Source organism: Setaria italica, chromosome IV, assembly GCF_000263155.2.
Source record: "Setaria italica strain Yugu1 chromosome IV, Setaria_italica_v2.0, whole genome shotgun sequence".
Lineage (NCBI taxonomy): Eukaryota > Viridiplantae > Streptophyta > Magnoliopsida > Poales > Poaceae > Setaria > Setaria italica.
In genome coordinates, this window is record NC_028453.1 from 32,413,464 (window position 1) to 32,432,802 (window position 19,339).

The 19,339-nt window shown below is 50.5% G+C and overlaps 4 protein-coding genes across 5 annotated transcripts; 2 read left to right on the forward strand and 2 right to left on the reverse strand.

The window, feature by feature from the left end:
- Positions 1–1,698: 1,698 nt before the first annotated feature.
- On the reverse strand, positions 1,699–2,560 carry LOC101775132. Its single transcript, XM_004965737.3, has one exon. The coding sequence runs from the start codon at positions 2,411–2,413 to the stop codon at positions 1,931–1,933; it is 483 nt and encodes a 160-aa protein (XP_004965794.1). The 5' UTR covers positions 2,414–2,560; the 3' UTR covers positions 1,699–1,930.
- Positions 2,561–5,512: 2,952 nt separating this feature from the next.
- LOC101775946 (GDSL esterase/lipase At4g26790) lies at positions 5,513–9,919 on the forward strand. The gene is made up of 3 exons (XM_004965739.2): positions 5,513–6,049; positions 8,957–9,446; positions 9,542–9,919. The coding sequence occupies exons 1-3, from the start codon at positions 5,615–5,617 to the stop codon at positions 9,733–9,735; spliced, it is 1,119 nt and encodes a 372-aa protein (XP_004965796.1). The 5' UTR covers positions 5,513–5,614; the 3' UTR covers positions 9,736–9,919.
- Positions 9,880–11,683, reverse strand: LOC101775535 (serine/threonine-protein kinase HT1). The gene is made up of 3 exons (XM_004965738.2): positions 11,045–11,683; positions 10,465–10,920; positions 9,880–10,353 (listed from the first exon to the last, which is right to left on the reverse strand). The coding sequence occupies exons 1-3, from the start codon at positions 11,537–11,539 to the stop codon at positions 10,102–10,104; spliced, it is 1,203 nt and encodes a 400-aa protein (XP_004965795.1). The 5' UTR covers positions 11,540–11,683; the 3' UTR covers positions 9,880–10,101.
- Positions 11,684–15,915: 4,232 nt separating this feature from the next.
- LOC101776351 (uncharacterized membrane protein At1g16860) lies at positions 15,916–19,110 on the forward strand. Of its 2 annotated transcripts, none has more exons than XM_022825742.1 (4): positions 15,916–16,878; positions 17,395–17,538; positions 17,625–17,830; positions 18,581–19,110. In XM_022825742.1, exons 1-4 carry the CDS (start codon positions 16,213–16,215, stop codon positions 18,762–18,764), a joined length of 1,200 nt encoding a protein of 399 aa, XP_022681477.1. In that variant the 5' UTR covers positions 15,916–16,212; the 3' UTR covers positions 18,765–19,110. The 2 variants fall into 2 exon arrangements, with proteins under 2 accessions (XP_022681477.1, XP_004965797.1); XM_004965740.3 differs by having other exon boundaries at positions 15,930–16,878; positions 18,572–19,110.
- Positions 19,111–19,339: the final 229 nt, after the last annotated feature.

A 19,339-nucleotide genomic window follows, 5' to 3' on the forward strand; every position in this document is an offset into this window, starting at 1 on the left:
AAAACGGTCTATAATTTAGAACATAGCAAGTATATATGATGACATATTCTTTAATGAAAAATTAACACATTAAATCCAAATCTAAACATATATCTATTGTTGTAAAAAAATCTCAATGTATTTCTAGATATGCTTTTAAATCACCCACTTATGTTGTTGTTAATATATGAGCTCATACATGTTTGTGTGTCACCGTACAAACCGATAAGGATATCCATTGTCATGTTGAACATACAGCACAAACTAAGATTTAACTAAGCTTTGACCAAATTTATAGAAAAATGCATAAATTCTTACAATATCAAACTTATTTCACTACATAGATCATGAACATATTTTCATAGTGCATATATTGGATATTCTAGATATTATTATATTTTTTATAAAATTGATTAAAATTGAATAAGTTTGACGAACAAAGAGTAAAGTGTATGGTCAGTCCTTGAATTTGTCCAGCTGTGTCACTTAGATCCTCGTACTCTCAAAATGCATATCTAGCTTCCTAAACTTGGGTTCATGTGCCATTTAGGTCTCTATATTCTTAGAATGCAAATCTAGGCCCCTAAATTTGGATTCGGGTGTCATATAGGTCCATATACTCTCTAAAAGCGTGATCATATCAATTAAATTGATAAAAACTTATTTTACATTGATATAATTTAATTATAGTCAAATAATGTGATTTTCAGCTCAACGTGTATGGAGAATATTGATGTGTTGAATCAAAAAGATTGGCGATCTTTTACTTTCAAGGCAATATCTTAACTTAGGACCTGTTTGGTTCATAGGACTAAAGTTTAGTCCCTGTCACATCGAATGTTTAGATACTAATTAGAAATATTAAATATAGGTTAATTATAAAACCAATTACATAATGAAGGCTAATTCATAAGACGAATCTATTAAGCCTAATTAGTCCATGATTTGACCATGTGATGCTACAGTAAATATGTGCTAATCATGGATTAATTAGACTTAATAGATTTGTCTCGTGAATTAGCCATGGCTTATGCAATTAGTTTTATAATTAGTTCATGTTTAGTCCTTCTAATTGGTATCCAAACATCTGATGTGGCCTGAACTAAAAATTAGTTCATGGATCCAAACATCCCTTTACTAGATGCACATGACAGACACACTCTATTATTCTTGGAAGATTGTTCAAATTTGAATAACTCATAGTTGCACTTACTAAACTAAAATCAGGAGTTTATAAGATAAATTAGTGGATGAATATTAGGAGAAGCTGAAGGGGTAATAAAATAAGTTAGAAAATGTGCCAATGAAGGTAATGGCTTGCTTGAAAGAATAAACTTTGATCTTATCATGTTCTATTAGTGGGATGACACTGCATTTCAAGAATTTAGAGACATATATGACACCCGATCGAAGTCAAATTTAGGGAGTAAGATATGCATTTTGATATTATAAGGACCTAATTGACATCGGAGCCCAAGTTTAGGTGGCTAGATATGCATTTTGACTTTTAAAAGTACAGGAAGCTGAGTGACACAGTCGGACAAATTTAAGGACCAACCATGTATATTACTCTAGAAGAAAACTAAAATGACATGTAACTGGGAACAAAGGGAGTATATAACGTACGTCCAATCTTTTCACAAAATCCCATCATTCATGCGTATATGCTAATAGTAGTGTGCTTGGTCACCTGGTCACAAGACAAAAGGGGGTCGCGAGTTCACACTTCACAGCACACTTGGTGATCAATAGCATTAAGCAATTTACCGTACACACTAGTTAACAAGAACAATCAATGAAACACAATCAAACAACATTCAAGTCCAATCAGTGTCGACCCGTCAAGATCATGAACTAACACCGGCGGGTTCCATTAGCCAATCCAATAATCCATCATTCATCTCCTTCATGCATGCTTGCATTGATCCATCTCGACCGGCGGCTCGATCCATCAGTGGCCGACGACGACGAGCTGGTCATCGTTGGGCTCGTCGGGGTCGTTGTAGTCGTCGTCGCTGTCGCTGTCGGACGCGCCGGTGGGCGCCTTGGCGGTGACGCTGAAGCCTTCCTCCTCCTGGTTCTCCGGGTCGTGCACGGCGCCGACGCGGCAGGCCTTGTCGTTCACGGCGCCGTGCTCGCACTTGGGCTTGTGCGCGCCCGACGACACCGCGTGCTCCGACGACTGCGGGGCGGGCGCCGCCTCAGCGCCGCCGGCCGACCCCAGCAGCAACAGCGCGCACGCCAGCGCCAGCACCACCAGCCACGCGCGCACGGGCGCCGCCGCCATGGTTGGGTTGCGTTGGTTGGTTGGTCTCGCTGCTGGCTCTCTCACCGGTGGTGGTCCGGCGACAGGATCACGGGCGCGGAAGGAACCGGGAATTTGCGACGGCGATTGATGGGCGGAGTGGTGGCGGAGGAGCGTTGGGGAATTCATGGCGCATTAACAGGGGGATTTAAGGAGAGGTTGGCTTTGCATGGCTCAACAGCTAACGTTCAGGAGGCACCGCCAAGGAGCTCTTGCCATTTTGTGGATGGTGACCCTTGTTTTTAGGGAGAAAACAGACGAACGGCCTTCCCCAACCTGCCTTTTTCTTTTTCTTTTGAGGTCCAAACTGCAGCTGCAAGGTGGAACAGGGAGAAAACCTGGCTAATTTTAGTCCCAGAAAGAAACTGCAGCTGTTTCCCCGACTTTCTATTCAAGGATGAAATAGGTGGAACACTCGAGCATTTTTAGGGACGGGTCTTAATAATGTGAAGGGATAAACGGCTTAAATTTCAGTTGCAAAGGTATGCCAGCGTATAATGCATGAGGGTGATGCTAAGGATTAACGCTCGATGCAGTTGCAAAACTTCTAATTCATCTCCGGTGTATAGCCACTCAGTCCTATCTAAAAAGTGGGTCCCCTCAAATAACTTCTATCTATCCCCTTTCCCTTAGTGACCATCATACCCTACCACGCCTACTAATTTGCAGCACCCGGTACAAAGTCTAGCACCATGACTAAGAGCAGCTACATCGTGAGTTGCTAAACGGGGTGCTAGATTCCTTAATGCTTCACGCTGGAGAGAGGGGTGCTTTGAAGCACCACCTTAGCTATGGTGCTTACTTTTGCACCTGGTGCTTCAAATAAAATAGTATTTTATTTGCCCATCATTCCTTATCTCTTGCAAACATGGATGGAGAAAACTGACGCACATAAATACTTTTCAGGATAAAGTGTTGCTTCACGCTAGAGAGAGGGGATAAAATGTTGCTTCACGCTGGAGAGAGGGGTGCTTTGAAGCACCACTTGTGCTTACTTTTGCACCCGGTGCTTCAAATAAATTAGTGTTTTGTTTGCCCATCATTCCTTGTCTCTTGCAAGCATGGATGGAGAAAATTGACGCACACAAGTACTTTTCAGGATAAAATGTTGACTTTGCTTTGGCTTATACATGGAGCATTTTGTTTGGCTTAGCACCTGGATGACATGTTCAGTTTCACAAGTTTTGGGAAGATTATACGTTGGAGTTGCTCTAAGGGGTTGCTCTGTAGTTGGATCCGCGCTGCTCAGTGTCCACGCTCGCGTTACGTTCCGACTCGATCGACCCTGCCTTTAAGCTGCCGGTTGCCGGTGGGGGTTGCGCTCGACCTGAACTCCTGAAGCCGATAGCACCTACAGACTACAGAGACGACACAGTCCGACCAGCCGGTGCGGCGTCCAGAGAGAGAACACAGCGCGATCACGCCAATCAGATCAGAAGAGAAAGAGGAGAACACGAGCACGATCGATCTCCATCGGCGCCTTTCGCCGCCCCGCATAGCTTGATCCGCACGCATCGACATGGTGGCATCCGATCCAGGGCATGCATTACACGCGCAGCGCAGTGGACACTCACATAATCCTGCTCTCCCCTGCCGGCGGTGCCATTAGAATCCTGAACCAACTGCACACAATCAAGGCCGCGACGGCGACGCGGAACCGACAGTACCCACCATCGTGTCTCCTGCAGGCTATTCGCTCACGCAGCAGCGTCGCCGCTTTTGTTCGATCGATCGGTTCCGTTTCCCTGGAAGCCATCTATAGCCTGTCGCTGCCCACGCTCTCCGTCCTTGCTCGCGGACTGGTTGTTGGTGGGGGCTCTCGGACCGGTAGATGTCGTCGTTGCCAGCTCGGGGTCGCTATCCCCATGCATGTGGTGTGGATGCATGGATGCATCGGGCAACGAAATCAAGGCACGAGAGGCGCGGGAAAGCGAGCATCGCACGTACGTTTGTTCAGCAAATGTTTTGCTGATAGGTTTACAGTTCTGAAACGTTCAGTTTGCTATATCAGGGTATCGATCTGCATACAGTTAGACCCTGTTTGGTTTAGTCCTCCTTTTTGCCTCTTTTAGCGCTCCCAGTCACTAGGCTGCACAGTATAGGGCGTGTAGTCTGTATAAATTGTGACACCTTCTTTAGAGAGAGAAGTGCAGATCAATTCGTAAACTGCAACCTTTTCGTGTAAGCATGGGCTAATCAATTCACTGAGCAAGTGCAGATCGTCTAATTCACTAGACCAGAGCATGGGCTGGGCCCAAGCAAAGTCCAATTCATTTTGTGCCTAAAAAATGACTGTCTAGGCCCGGCCCAAGGGTCGGATTGGTTTGCCAAAACTTTGGTCACTATTTGGTTAGCTATCAAACTTTGCCTATGTCTCCCATTTACCCTATCAAAATGTTGGTAAGTTTTTTATCCAACTTTTAGCTAGCCAAAACTCTGACGATACTAAAATTTTGACATCAAACCAACCAGACCCCAAATTCCCATTAGGAAAAGAAAAGGCTTAGGGGGGGCAAGCCACCTATTTTTTCATGTTAACAAAAATTAATATTTCAGGCAAGAAACTCTTGCCTAGGTCCACTGCTGCTCATAGCATTAGTGGGCCTTCTTAGGGTGGGTTTTCTTACGCCTAACATTTGCCTAACCTGGCCCTAAACATTGTTTAGGATGGAGGACCAGTGAACTAGTATTATCTCTTCCTTGACTGTGCTATATATAACATTTGTTTCTTTTACGGGGATACATTAACATTTAAGCCCTGGCACACGAGCAAAAATGTCACGCCAGCTCGTCTTCCCCGCGTCCCTTTTATCTATTTTGTACTTTTTGTTAGCTCACGCAAAGTGTCTATATAATCTATGCTTACGTACTCTACGTGTGTTTTCAGTGGTTTATTTTTAGGTATGCATGCATGTGTCAGGTTCAAGTGTAAATTAGAAGAAAAAAAGAGAGACTAATTTTTTTTAAAAAAAATTGGCATTTCCCGTTTCTCTCGGTGTCTGCCATGAGTGAGGGTTTCACCATCCAACAAACTACGTACGTACAAAGTGTGAGATCATGCATTCGCAAAAAATAAAGTGTGAGATCATGCGTCGCTCGATGTAAATTTGAAAGCCCCCACGCAGCACACTGCGCACCCTCCGCTACGTACGCGCGCTCGTCTGCCGCCTGCCGTGCGGCGGGGACCCCACCGCCGCCTCGTCGGCCTCTATTTAATGGCCACCACCAGACAACGACCGCAGGCCGCAGCTGCACTCTGCAGAGCACAGCCGCGCAGACCGTGCACGGGCGCGCCCCGAGCAGGAGGAGGCCACCCCACCTCCACCCGCGATGGCGTCGCCGGCGGGCCATCGGCGTGCAACCGTGCTGCGCCAGGCGGCGGCGCTCCTGCTCGCCCTGCTGTCCTGCTGCTGCTGCTTCCGTGGCAGCGGCGCCAGGTCGGCATCGTCGTCGCCGGCGTCGCCGAAGGTGCCGGCGGTGATCGTGTTCGGCGACTCGACGGTGGACACGGGCAACAACAACGGCATCGGCACGATCCTGAAGAGCGACTTCCCGCCGTACGGGCGCGACATGGCCGGCGGGCCCCGGCCCACGGGGCGGTTCTGCAACGGCCGCCTCCCGCCGGACTTCATCTCCGAGGCGCTCGGCCTGCCGCCGCTGGTCCCGGCCTACCTCGACCCCGCCTACGGCATCCAGGACTTCGCCCGCGGCGTCTGCTTCGCCTCCGCCGGCACCGGCCTCGACAACAAGACCGCCGGCGTCCTGGTACGTACCCTTAGCTCTGTCCAGCACGATTGCAATGGGGATGTCAGAGATGTGAGTTTGGCGGCACATCTGAAGATAGCAAAATTCTTTTGGGGGGCAAGGCTGAGACGGCAGGAAAACGTTGCCGGGGAGAAGGTTCCATTCCATGAGCCGCGCAGGGTCCGTCTGAAGCGGCAGCCGAGTGGTTAGACTTCCCTTTCGCCATCTTGTTCGGGAAGGGGACGAAGAGCTGGGCGATGAAAGCCTGTGCAGCCTGCAGGGTGCAGTGGTCTTGCAGCTCCCCGAATTGAAGGCGCCTATTGCCTCAGGCTAGAGGCCGGGGGGGTGTTCGGTTGTTTGGTGCGGACCAAAGTTCCTATTTAGATACTAATTAGAAGTATCAAATATAGATTAATTATAAAATCAATTACACAGATGGAGGCTTATTCGCAAGACGAATCTATTAAATCTAAATTCATCTCGCGAATTAGCCTCCATCCGTGTAATTAGTTTTATAATTAACTCATATTTAATCTTCCTAATTAATCTCTGAAAATTTGATGTGACATGGACTAGACTTTAGCTCAACCATCCAAACACCCTAAACCTAATACGGCCACTGATAAAGGCCCTGCCGGGCCATGCTCACTACTGCATTTTTTTCAGAATTGATTAGACGGGACGGGTTAGATTAGGGCCCAGAGGATTGATGATCAGTCACTGATCGTCCTTGTCACTCTCGTATGTCTACGGGCTTTGCTAATACGTGAAGCGTCCTCTGGTTTTGGTCTTGGACTAATCCACTGCAACCAGCAAGGCATCAACCGTCTTCTTCCTTTGGGCCATGTTTAGTTTTCACCAAAATCCTAACTTTAACACTATGCAAAAAGAAGATTCCCATCACATCAAACTTGCGATACATGCATGGAGTACTAAATGTAGATGAAATCAAAAACTAATTGCACAGTTTTGTTGTACTTTACGAGACGAATCTTTTGAGCCTAATTAGTCAATTTTTGGACAATAATTCACAAATACAAACGAAATGCTACAGTTGCGCATTTATGATAAACTCCCAACTTTGACACTCCCAAATTGGGAACTAAACAAGGCCTTGGTTTCTTCTTCCTCTTCGGCAACCAACAACTGCAGAGGCATTAAAACCCCCGCATTTAGTGCGTCGAATGGTCGCGGACAGCGCTTTCATGCTCCGATCCGTCGCTGAACTTCTGTGGTTTTAATAACAGTCAGTAGCCCGGTTGGTCAGCCAACCTGTAGAGAGGCCGGCAAATCTGCAGAACTACAGTCTACAGTGGTCAGTGTGTTTTCTTCGTTCATCGTTCTGTCACCAACTCACCATAGCACCTGAATCCTGCATTTGCATGGTAACAGAAACGAGGATGCTAGATTGCTAGAATGTATTTGAGTATTTCTTCTTCCCATCACACTGAATTTTCCTCTTTCGTGTTTTGGCGCTCTGACGAGGAAGAACCTTCTTCTACAGTCAGTCACGGGGCTTCTCCTCCGAGCTATTCAGGTTAGGATTTAGGAATTTGGTCCCCACTCCCCAGTGAGGCTTCCATCATACGCTTAGGAAAAGGGCAAGTCAGGAAGGACGAACTGGCAGCAGAGTATCTTGGTTGGTTGGGCAGCGAGGGTTGCTGCCAACTAGGGTGACGGAGCACGGCTAGCAAGGAGGGTTGGGTGAGGGAGCGTGGTGACGGGTAGCAGCAGATACACGAGAAGCAAGCTGATTATGGGTCATTCTAATTAAATTCGACCGAGTCTATAGAGAAGAAAAACCACATTTATGACAACAAATAGATATACTATGAAAAGTCATGATAAATATAATAATACGGTATTGTAAATACTAATAATTTTGGAAAAAGTATATTTTTCATCTCTTAAGTATTGCATAGCGTGATATTCATCCCTCATATTTCATTTGGTGCAAATTAACCCCTTAACTAACTAAATTAGTGCATTTATCATCCCACCTTAGTTTAACAATGGTTTAGTACCATCTAACGGTGGTTTATGCCCACGTAATTATCTACCTAATCACTACTTAATGTAATATGCTGAGTCAAAAATATAAAGCTAAAAAAATCAATAAATCCTCTAAATTAGCTACCTATAAAGATTTTATCGGAAAATTTGACGAAACCGATTCACACCAAACTTTTGATTCAACATTAGATGTGACTAAGCATTGATCATTAAAATGATTACATGGCCTAAAGCTGATGTTATATGATCCTAAACCATCATTAAATAAAGTTAAGGATGATAAACGCACCAATTTAGTTAGTTAAGGGATTGATTTTCTCCAAATAAAACATGAGGGATGGATGTCACACTTTTGCAATACTTGGATGAAAAATACACTTTTTCTGATAATTTTTTTATAAATCTGGTCAAATTTTACATAGTTTGAATAGAATAATTTTGAGATCCGCATTAACTTGTACTGACATGTAATCACGTGCAGTATTAATCAGCTACAGTTAGCAGCCTAGCACAGTGTGCTTGCTCAAAGGTGCAAACGGTGGGGCACTTGAGAATTTGTTACGTGTCCCCCGGGGAAGTAAATTATTGAGAGCACAGCACAGTAACCTCGTTGATTGCTCCCCAACCATTTCGGGACAAACCGTAAACGTGAGTGTCCTGTTTCCTGAACCCTGACCGAGCGTCGTGGGAGGCATTCAACCCCCGAATCTAGCCAGCTACCGAGAAGGACGATCGCCGCACTGTGTGGCAGTGGCACACTGGCACTGTGTGCAGATCATGATCCCTGCAGATTCTGTTCGCGCTTGCAAATTCAATTCTCTGTTCGATTCACTCTCCTGAATTCTCGAATCGAATCTGACCTGAGAAACGCACGCTGTTTCTGTTTGGTGATCCTTCCTTTTCCGGCGCGTGAAGTCAGTGATCCCGCTGTGGAAGGAGGTGGAGTACTTCAAGGAGTACCAGCGGCGGCTCCGCCGGCACGCCGGGCGCGCGGCGGCGCGGCGCATCGTCTCCGACGCGCTCTACGTGGTGAGCATCGGCACCAACGACTTCCTGGAGAATTACTTCCTGCTGGTGACCGGCCGGTTCGCGGAGTTCACGGCGGCGGAGTTCGAGGACTTCCTGGTGGCGGAGGCGGAGCGGTTCCTCGCCGAGATCCACCGGCTGGGCGCGCGGCGGGTCACCTTCGCCGGGCTCAGCCCCATCGGGTGCCTGCCCCTCGAGCGCACCCTCAACTCGCTCCGCGGGGGATGCATCGAGGAGTACAACCAGGTGGCACGGGACTACAACGACAAGCTCCTCGCCATGTTCCGCCGCCTCACGGCCTCCCGGCCGTCGCTCAAGGTCGCCTACATCAACGTCTACCAGAACATGCTCGACCTCATCACCAACCCTTCCACCCTTGGTGAGTGATCGATCGAGTCTGCGATCTCACAGGAATTTCGAAGGAATTTCATCTCGATTGCAGAAGGAATCCTGACCGGCTGATCGGCACCGCAGGGCTGGAGAACGTGGAGGAGGGGTGCTGCGCGACGGGGAAGGTGGAGATGTCGTACCTGTGCAACGACAAGAACCCGCTGACGTGCGAGGACGCCGGCAAGTACTTCTTCTGGGACTCGTTCCACCCAACCGAGAAGGTGAACCAGTTCTTCGCCAAGAAGACGCTGGACCTCTGCTACGAGCAGCTCCTTTGATGATGCATAGTAGTATACAGATTTAGTGTGGCTGCTGTATTGATTGAATTATTGATGCTAAGATGCGGCATTGCGATCGCCGCCCCTCCGTATATAGGGTTCGTCAAGAATGGAAATGTACTCTGTTCCGATGCGCCGATTATATTCTTTGGGTTTAAAAATGAGCAGAAAGATAAAATTTACACATTGGACCGAGTTACATTTGGTTCCGGATGTACGTTCTTTTATGCCAATTTAATTTGTGACAGGTAGATAGATGTATGAATACTACTTAGTTCCTAGTCTCCCGATCAGACAAGACAGTTCAAGCATGCAGAGACAATCAGCAGCTGCAGTTCAGTTATGCTAGGAGCGATGGAAGATGGATCACGCGTGCACCGGTATGGACAAGTTGTTGGCGATGCATCCCATCCTGAAGATCTTGGCGAAGGAGCGCCAGAGCCTGAGCTCCTGGTGCACCATCACCGGCATCCCCTCCTTGACGCAGTGGTCGTACTTCTCCAGCACTGACACGATGTAGCTGAACTCCGGCCGCCGCGCCGGGTTCGCGGACCAGCACTTCTTGATCAGGTTGTTCAGCACCGGCGGGCACGAGGTCGACAGCGGCGGGCGCAGGTTCTGACAGAAATTCAGTTTCAGAAAGAAGTTCAGTTTTCAGATGAATGACACTGCGATCGAATCGAGTGACCATCCCATTCAGTCAAGAGGAATTCTTCAGACAGGCACTACCTTCTCGGATGCGGCGTAGGCGGCCTGCACGGGCGTCATGCCCTGGAACGGGAGGAGGCAGGTGGTGAGCTCCCAGAGCACGATGCCGAAGCTGTACACGTCCACCTTGCGCGTGTAGGGCTTCTCCTTGGTCATCTCCGGCGCCATCCAGCGGTAGGTGCCCTTGTTGCCCTTTGTGGCCTGGCACTTGGTCTCCAGGCAGGACGTCCCGAAGTCGGCCACCTTGACGCGCATCTCGTCGTTGAGCAGCAGGTTCTGGGACTTGAGGTCCCGGTGGATCACCCCCTGTGCGTGCAGGTATTCCATCCCCCGCGAGATGTCCAGCGCCAGCTTCAGGATCGTCTCCGGCGACAGCGAGTAGGGGTCCTTCTTGTTCAGGTACATCCGCAGCGTCCCCTGCGACATGTACTCCGTGATGATGCAGTACACCGGCGGCTTCTTGCACGCCGCGATGAACTGCACTATCACAAATTCGTAACACGATCCCGATCAGGCGACATGATCAGCAGATTGTTGGAGGGATGGATGAGGGTGATGAGATCTAATAATGGGAGGAGCAAGAGCGAGAGCAAGCGGTGACCTGCACAATGTTGGGGTGGTAGAGGCGGGAGAGGAAGGCGACCTCGGAGTTGAACTGGTCCTCGAGGAGGGCGCGGCGGTCCTCGTCGCGCTCCGGGATGCGCACCATCTTGACGGCGACGGCGCGCTGCTTGTAGATGCCGCGGTAGATGCGGCTGTTGGCGCCGGAGGCGAACTTGTTGCCGATGAAGAGCTGGGAGAGGTCGGCCATCCACTCCTCGCGGCGGCCGCTGTCCCGGGAGCCCTCGCCGCTGGGGCCCATGACGGTGTCCAGCAGCATCGACCACGACTCCATGCTGTCCCACCGCTTCTTCTCCATGTCATCCGCCTCCGACGGCCACGGGGTCTTCCCGCGCCCCGACGTCGACGCCGGGGACGCCGCGAACAGGCTCGCCGCGAACGGCAGCGGCGGCCGCCGGGGGGACGCGCCCGCCGACTGGTCCGCCGCGCCCCCGCCGCCGGCGGCCGCACGCGGCAGCCGGAAGCAGGAAAGCATCCGGGGCGCCAGTATGTATATCAAGAGTCGCACGGCGTGCCACCGCGACGGAGCGACGCGCCGGACGACGACGGCCGCGCCACCACCACGAGCATTGCTCGCCGCGCCGCCAACGCCTCCACCACGCCCGGATGCTTAAGTCACGGCTCGATCCCAACCAAAGCAAAGTATCTTCAGCTCTTCACCGCGCAGCAAGCTAAACGAAGATCCCAAGCTCCCACGCCGGTGCAACGGCGGCGGCCGGCAAACAAAGCCCAGATGCCTACGCGATCCAATTCCGGCGCACCCTCGCTAGCAACAACGCTACCCTATCCACACCATGCGCGCGTGGCACGGACCCCAGCTGGTGCTAGGCTAGCTTCTTGGAGAGGAGGACACAAATGGCAGGCACGGGCACGAAGGGGACGCCCCTTCTTCCTCCTCCTCTCTGGCACCCTTGAGAAGCGCTGGCTGCTGGTGCTGTTGACTCCTGGGAGATAAGCCGGAAAGAGTAAAGGTGCTCAAGGATGTCTCGTGAAGATGCAGTTCAGAAAAGGCCGCACCTTTTCTCTTGCAGCACCTAGATGATCGGGTGCTCTCCCCCTTCCGATCGCCCCCAGCTTGCAGCATGAGGCGAGGTCGAGAGAGAGATATCTGCAACGGGAAAAAGCGCCGGGAAAGATATCCGCGACGGAAAAGGGAGATGAAAGCTTGGGGGGGTGACATGACCTGCGGTGAGACGCTAGGCATAAAAATGCGTCGGGGAAAAGGGTGGTGCTGCAAGGAACTGTCTCTACGTAGCGGTCTGCGCTTTCGACTCTCGTCGAGGAGGGCCTTCTGTGGCAAGCACGGCGCGCCGCCGATCGTATTGCATCAGCGAATGCGTCATATCTTTGCCAGTGAGCCATTTCCGGTGAAGGGGAAAAGGGAAAGTTAGACGCAAATTGGGGTTGTCTCATTATTTCGTAGCGGGCTGACTTCGAGACTCGGATGTAGCCCACTGTGGCCCAATACAGTGATGTTATATAAAAGGCCAGCCTGTCCACACATGTTGATACTTTTGTACCCAGACATATGGCCCAATAAACCTAGTGGAGCTTCATTTTGGCATCAATTCTTGGCATAGAATTCCATCTGAAAATTTTTTTGTGGCCACCAGTGGGAAACATGGTCACCTAGTTGCATCCCGAATATCCTCTGGAAAAGGCCTAAGTGGCCGTAGTATCGCTGAATAATATGAAATAAGGAGGAAAATGGCACGTACCTAACTGCAAGTGGATAGTGGAAGAAAGTGGAATGAAGTTTACGGTAGCAAGATGGGAACCAAACACACACAAGAGAAGCACACACAAGAGGCTAGTCAGGCCTCGCTCAGCAAGCCTCCCTTCAAGGGAAGCATGCACTAAACATTATGGCACTCCGAGGTTGTTTGAACCATATTGAAGTAGTAGTGGGCCCATTCAACGGGTTTGATCCAAATTCAATCACAATAGTGTTAAGTTCGATTAGCGGACTGTATTAGAGTAAAATATCGCTTCTCACATCGCTCTGGAATTTTTCTTCTCAACCTCTTGAGCCCCTAAAAGATGACAACATCAACATCCCAATCATTGCCTCTATCAGTCCTCTTTCATCAAAACAACTACTCAAAGGGAATGGTTGCCAACCCCACCGATCCCATATCCACTAGACCACTACCGTTCCACTCTCTCGTTCCAGGTCTCTCATTGCCACCAATACTAGAGAAACGGAGGAGTTTGCCAGTTTTGGGTAATCTCAGTCTCTTGACGGGGCAGCTTTGTTTTGCATTGAAAGGGATCATTGAAAGTTCATTATTTGTATATTCTTATTTTACGAGGAATATTAATGGATTCTTTATTGCTTGTATAGTTTGATTTGAACCGAAAACAGGGTCCTAGGAAAAAAAGGTTTTTCCTCCTTAGTTGGCCCCTCCAATCAAATCATATTCTCCACAACTTATCTCCATGATTCGCTCCCGTTTGTCACTTTTACTTTCTCTTAGGGTGTGTTTGGTTGGGCTGTGATTTTTGGAAAAGCTGTTGTGAGCTATGAGATGTGGAAAAGCAGCTGTGAGAAAGCAGCTGCGGGAAAAGCAGAAGACCATTTGGTTAGAGCAGCTGTGACTTTTGAATAAACTATCAAGTGGACCCTACATGTCATCCACAATCCACTCCACTCAACTCTCTCACTCTCTCACTGACGAGCGGGTTCCGCTCGTCAGCCCCTCCTTCTTCCTCCCGCTGACCAACAGTTCTCATCTTCCGCTTGGGATGAACAGACGAACGAACGAATCATGTTCTGCAGCAGCAACCTCTTCAGCTTAGAAAGGGCATGGATTAAGTTATTCTATAGAAGTGTCGTAACTTTCGTCCAAGCTAATGATTCATCAGCCATCAATTTGATCAATCCTCTGTTAGTGAATCGCCAATTGCAACTTTGAGAACAGTACTGAAGGAAATATCCTGATTTCAATTAGCGAAACTAGGACACCTACTCACGAACTCAGTAATGTCTTACTCAAACATAACCTGCACTGGACCAATCGATCGGAGCATTGCACGACATAAGCAAATGTTCGATGGGTAATCGCTACGGATCGAGCGGGTAGGCGAGCTCCTTGAGGACCTCGGCGAGCGGCTTGCTGATGCCCTCGGTGGGGGCGGCAAACTTGCCGCCGGCGAAGTCGTTCTCCTCCTCCGACGGGAACTCCGGTTCCTGCGGGAGCCATGGCAGGGCGGAGGGACGAGGGAGCTCCGGTTCCTGCGGGAGCCATGACGAAGCACGGCGGTGGAGCCCGCACCGGGCTTCTCTCACGCGCCACAGAAAACGAAGGAATCAAACTGCCTACTCTCACACGTCGGGCTTCTCTCACGCGCTGGGGCAGTGGACGGAGGGCCGGTGGCCGGAGGCGGCGTGCCGTGGGGGGAGCGGGCGGAGGCGGTCCTGAGGAGACGGACGGTTCCGCGGGGGAGGAGCGCTGCGGGAGACAAATAGAACGCCGAAGCGGTATGTTTCATAAACAATGGTAAGGTGGGTAATTTTTTAACTCAAAAGCACTTGAAAGCAGGGTGGAAGGTGCTTTTGGTTTTGTACTAGACCAAAAGCAGCTTTTGGGCAAAAACACATGCGGTTTTTTAGTCTTTTGGTTGGCTTTTAACTTTTGCAAAAACAAAAGTAGGTTCAAAAGCTCAACCAAAGACACCCTTATAAGATGGCCAACGTGGTCACTTTAGTTTATACAACCAAGCTGCTACACCCTTTTGCAGGTCAGGTCACTCTGATCGACAACTATGTGATAAGTGTAGGTTCAACCTCAAGGCTAAAAATAAAAAGCAATGGCGCGTAGCTGAAATCGTGCAAGACGCCGGTGTGAACTCGCCAGTCCCATTGTCACTTCGCCCCGCCCGATTCGGTGTTTCGGCGGCCCCGCAAGTCACCTGTGATCCGCGAAAACGACAAAACCGTCCCGTCACGCGTCACGAGCGCGGCCGCACTCACATTCCCCTTCCCGACCCCGCGATCTCCACCGTCCGCCCCGCTCGCTGGACCCCATCCCGCACGTCCACGCGTCGGCCCCGCCTAACTGTCGGCAGCAGCCCGCGCGCGGGCGCGGGGGCGCGTCGTCGGCGTGGACGGCCGGACGGCGCCGGGAGCGTCCACGTGCGCCGCCGGGAGGCTTATCTGGCGGCGACACGTCTGCGCCGCGCACGGACGCTGGGATTCGCCGGCCTCGCGCGGGCGGGCAGCTTTGCCGGCCGGCGCCAATGGCGTCGCTGTCTCGCCCTCCACCACTTGGAGATCGGCCCGTATCGGGCGTGGTAATCCGATTGATTAATGCGTGCAATTTGTGCAAGTGCAGAGGTGCTGACGCGTCGCTGTCCCACGGCGATCACGGTACCCGGCTGAATAAACCGTCGTCATGGTTGGCCTCTCATGGGGATCTTGGAACAGCGGCCACGATTCTGCCCGGAGATGTTAGAGACGGATGCAGAGAAAAATTCAGTTTTTCTCAACAGACGAGAAATCTAGTCTTAGGATCATTACGTTTCCCCGACAGTTCTGCTATCTTGAGCAATTCTTGGTGGATTTGATTTGGCGTTGCTTTGAGAGAAATTTGCGCCACAATAGCATCCCGAGCTGACACTCTGACAGCGACCGAAATCATAGTTAAAAATGCGTAATGAGTAATGACCTCGGCACAGCGTGTGCCGCCGCGCCACGTACACGCACGCGCGGGCGCACGCCGGCGGCGAGCTGGGAGGCGGGCGCGCCGGCCGGGTGGCGGGCTCTCCCTCAGTTTCACCGCCACCTCCGGCCGTATTCAAATGCTGGATTTTGTTCTGAGACATTTGGCCAGGTCCGATGCCATCCAGTCGTGTCGTGCCGACCTCGGATGAATTCGCGACCAAGCAACGGGTAGAGATTACCCCGGGGGGCACTGTGCTGTGTGCTCCGTGTGCCCTGCAGTGAAGTGGTTCCTACTCTGTTTTTGATAAGATGATCACGACACCACGTTGCGCCCTAAAGCGGCGGCCCTAGTCTCACATCACGCCGTGACGGGGAGTGGACTCTTCTTCTTCCTCTTCTGGCTGCTTCTTCCACTTCTTGGTCCAGCAGCTAGATCGTGCGCTCCGTGCCGTGCCGCTTCTTTCGGTCGCGATCGGGAGGGAGGGATGCATCAGATTGGGAGCGGGATGTACGTGTCCGGCCCGGCGCCGGACAGGAGGCGGGAGCGGCGGCTGTCGTCGGGGTCCGGCGCCACGCCGCCGTACACGGGCGGGGACGTGTCGCGGTCGGGCGAGCTCGGCCGGATGTTCGACATCGCCGCCGCGTCGCAGTCGCAGGCGCCGTCGCCGGCCTCCTCCTCGCGCCGGAGCTCCGGCCCGCTGCCCCGCCCGTCGCCGGCGTCCGGCCCGCTATCGCAGCTCTCGCACTCGGGGCTCCTCGTCGGGCCATCCCCGTCCCCGGCACCCTCGCCGGCGCACGGGTCCTCGAGGAAGGGGAGCTGGCGGCGCGGCGCCGGGAAGGAGGCGGAAACTGCGGGCAGCGCCGTGGCGGCGCGCGGGAGGGCCAGGCTCGGCGTCCCGTTCGCGTGCTACGTGCTGGTGGTCCTGGCGGCCGCGGCCGCGCTAGGCGCCGGCGTGTTCTGCCTCGTGTCGTGGCGGCGGTGGGAGGTCATCGCCTCGGCGGCCGGCGCCGTGGCCGCCGTCGGGGCGGTGTTCGCGTGGAACGCGTGGCGGAGGGGCGCCGAGGCGGAGCGGTTCTTCCGGCGGTTCCCAGATACGGCGTTCGACGGCCACGGCGACATGCCCGTCGGCGAGCTCGTCAAGATCACCGGGGTGAGCTCCTCTCTCTCGATCCGATCAATCAATCTCCTCATCAAAATCAATCAGCCATTGCCTTCCTTCCTTGCTTCACTCTTACCAAATCTGTTGCCTCACCTACGACTCTGCTCATACACGTCGCTGACAATTGCATTGATATTCACCCACAGTCCATGCATGCCAACTAAAAAACTGCCCTCTATTTCGTTGGGAACGTGGCTAAGATCTTGTGGTGTGTCCTTATATGCATTCTTTACACATTTTTTTTGTTGGTCCAAATTGTTGCTTCAACTTGTTTATGCGTCAGAGAATGTCAAAACTGATGAGTCGCATGTACGTAGTGGTCAATGGCTTGATTGAGGAAGCCAAGCTACCAAACCACTTTTGCTCCACCAAAGCAATGCGTTGCTAACTTGTCGTTCCTTCCTCCAAAGGTCCAAACCAAAGCAAGGGCTCGAAACTAAAATCTGCGTCTTTGGCATGCTCTGTTTTCTAACATGACCGGCTGACCGCCGGGTCCTGCTCCTGCAGCAAGTCACCTGCGGCCGCCACCCGCTCGCCGCCTACTTCCACGACGGCGCCGCCAGGTGCGTGTTCACGTCCGTTCAGCTGTTCGAGCGCCGTGGATGGGCCCGGTGCTGCTGCCGCCGCCGGTGGCAGCAGAGACACTCCGAGGTCAAGCTCTGCATACTGTCTGCCACCGTCCAAACTTGGCACGCCAGTTTTAGATACAGTTCAACTGATCGGCATGGCTTTGGCAGGCACGGGTGGCGAACTTCTACATTTCTGACAGGAACTCCGGGAAGAGGTTCTACGTGCGTGCCGGCGAGGGTGCCAAGATCACTCCGATGATCAAGCTGAAAACGATCAGCTTTGACGGTGACGGGAAGGGTGCGTCAGTGAACCTGAAGAACTGGATGGCAAGCAATGGTTTGCCCTGCAATGGCGCCGTGCGCGTTAAGGAAGGGTAAGATCCTTCATGCACCGATTGTGAAATGGGGTAAATGGGGACTACACATTGTGGGGCCAGGAATCCTAAGAGTGGGGGTAGCTGAAGAATGTTAGAAAATCCACTCGATTATATAAATAGAAAAACAATTATGCTCGACACTAGCTTTATTGCAAACTTTGGTTATTAATTATGTCATAATTTGCTAACCTCTTGGTACTCGTAAGGGCTGGTGTAAATAAGAACCATGTTAACTCAATGGGTTGGAGACAGTTGAAGTTGTCTCCCAAGTGCTACAGCAATTCTCTTTTTTTGCCCAATAGCATAAAAATAGCTGGTATGGATGCCAAGCTTCACTTCCTTCTGAAACGAAGCAATAGGTGTTTGGGAGCCAATTCCATACATTGATCACAGCAGCTACGAAATATTGATTTGATTTCCTCAAATATCTCACTGAACACTGTATACCGATTTAACATCATTTAAGCTGGTACATCGGTTTCCAATTTTGCAATGGTCTAAGTAGTTTGCAACCTACCACACGCTAACAATGAAAATCAGGAATTTATATATGATAGAAGTCGGGAGTTACATAACATAGTAAGCTTGTGAGACTTTACTGCATAAAGTTGGTGCTGCATTCCAAACCCATGTTCAGAACACAAGAAAATTATGCAGCCACAAGTCATGATCATTGCATTGGCTGCATTCCCAGTTCAAGTACTATTATTCACAAAGGTTGCAACAAAAAATTGGTAGGTTCATCAGAGAGGGGGACATAGCAAGCGTGATAGGCGTCCTGAAGAAGCACCATGCCTGTGACATCGTCGATGCACCAGCCGGCGTGGTCACCACCGGCTGCCAGCCAATGCGGTTCATGTTCCCCATCCTCATCGAGGGGCTCATACTAATTGGGAACGAAGACCCGGACGAGGCTGTATATATGGTCTGAACTCTAAACATATACATTACTGATGTAGAATACGCAACCTTTTTATCGGTGAAGAGGATGTTTTTCGTACCTCTCCACTTAGGCTTTTTGATAAAAAAAAGATTTACTACTTACACAGTTGATGGGAATGAAACGATGTAAATTAAAATCTTATTTGTAGGCTTTGCTGTAGTATAGTTGTGATTTTTTTTTGTTTCTTTTTAAGATGACAACTCTGTTATTTGTTGGGAAAGGCTTATGTTATTGTGCCACGCTTCTATTGTAGTAGAGCCTGATCTCTGTTTTTTTTGCAAATATTTTTGCCTGATTGCAATAGGCTTATGAGTTGATCCTTTTAATTTTCCTTTTCCATATGCAGTTAAATGAGATTTCTCATCATACAATATATAGTACTACATGTTGGTACTTAGTATATATAAGAAGAGAAAAGAAAAACGATATGTTGTCTCCATCTTGTCCTACAGAGATCTTGTTTTGTTAAAATATAATCTGTACCGATGAAAACGTGTGATTGTCATGGGCAAATTGATCTCCAAAATTTTTAATTAAGGGCAGTACCTTGCTGTAAACATGGC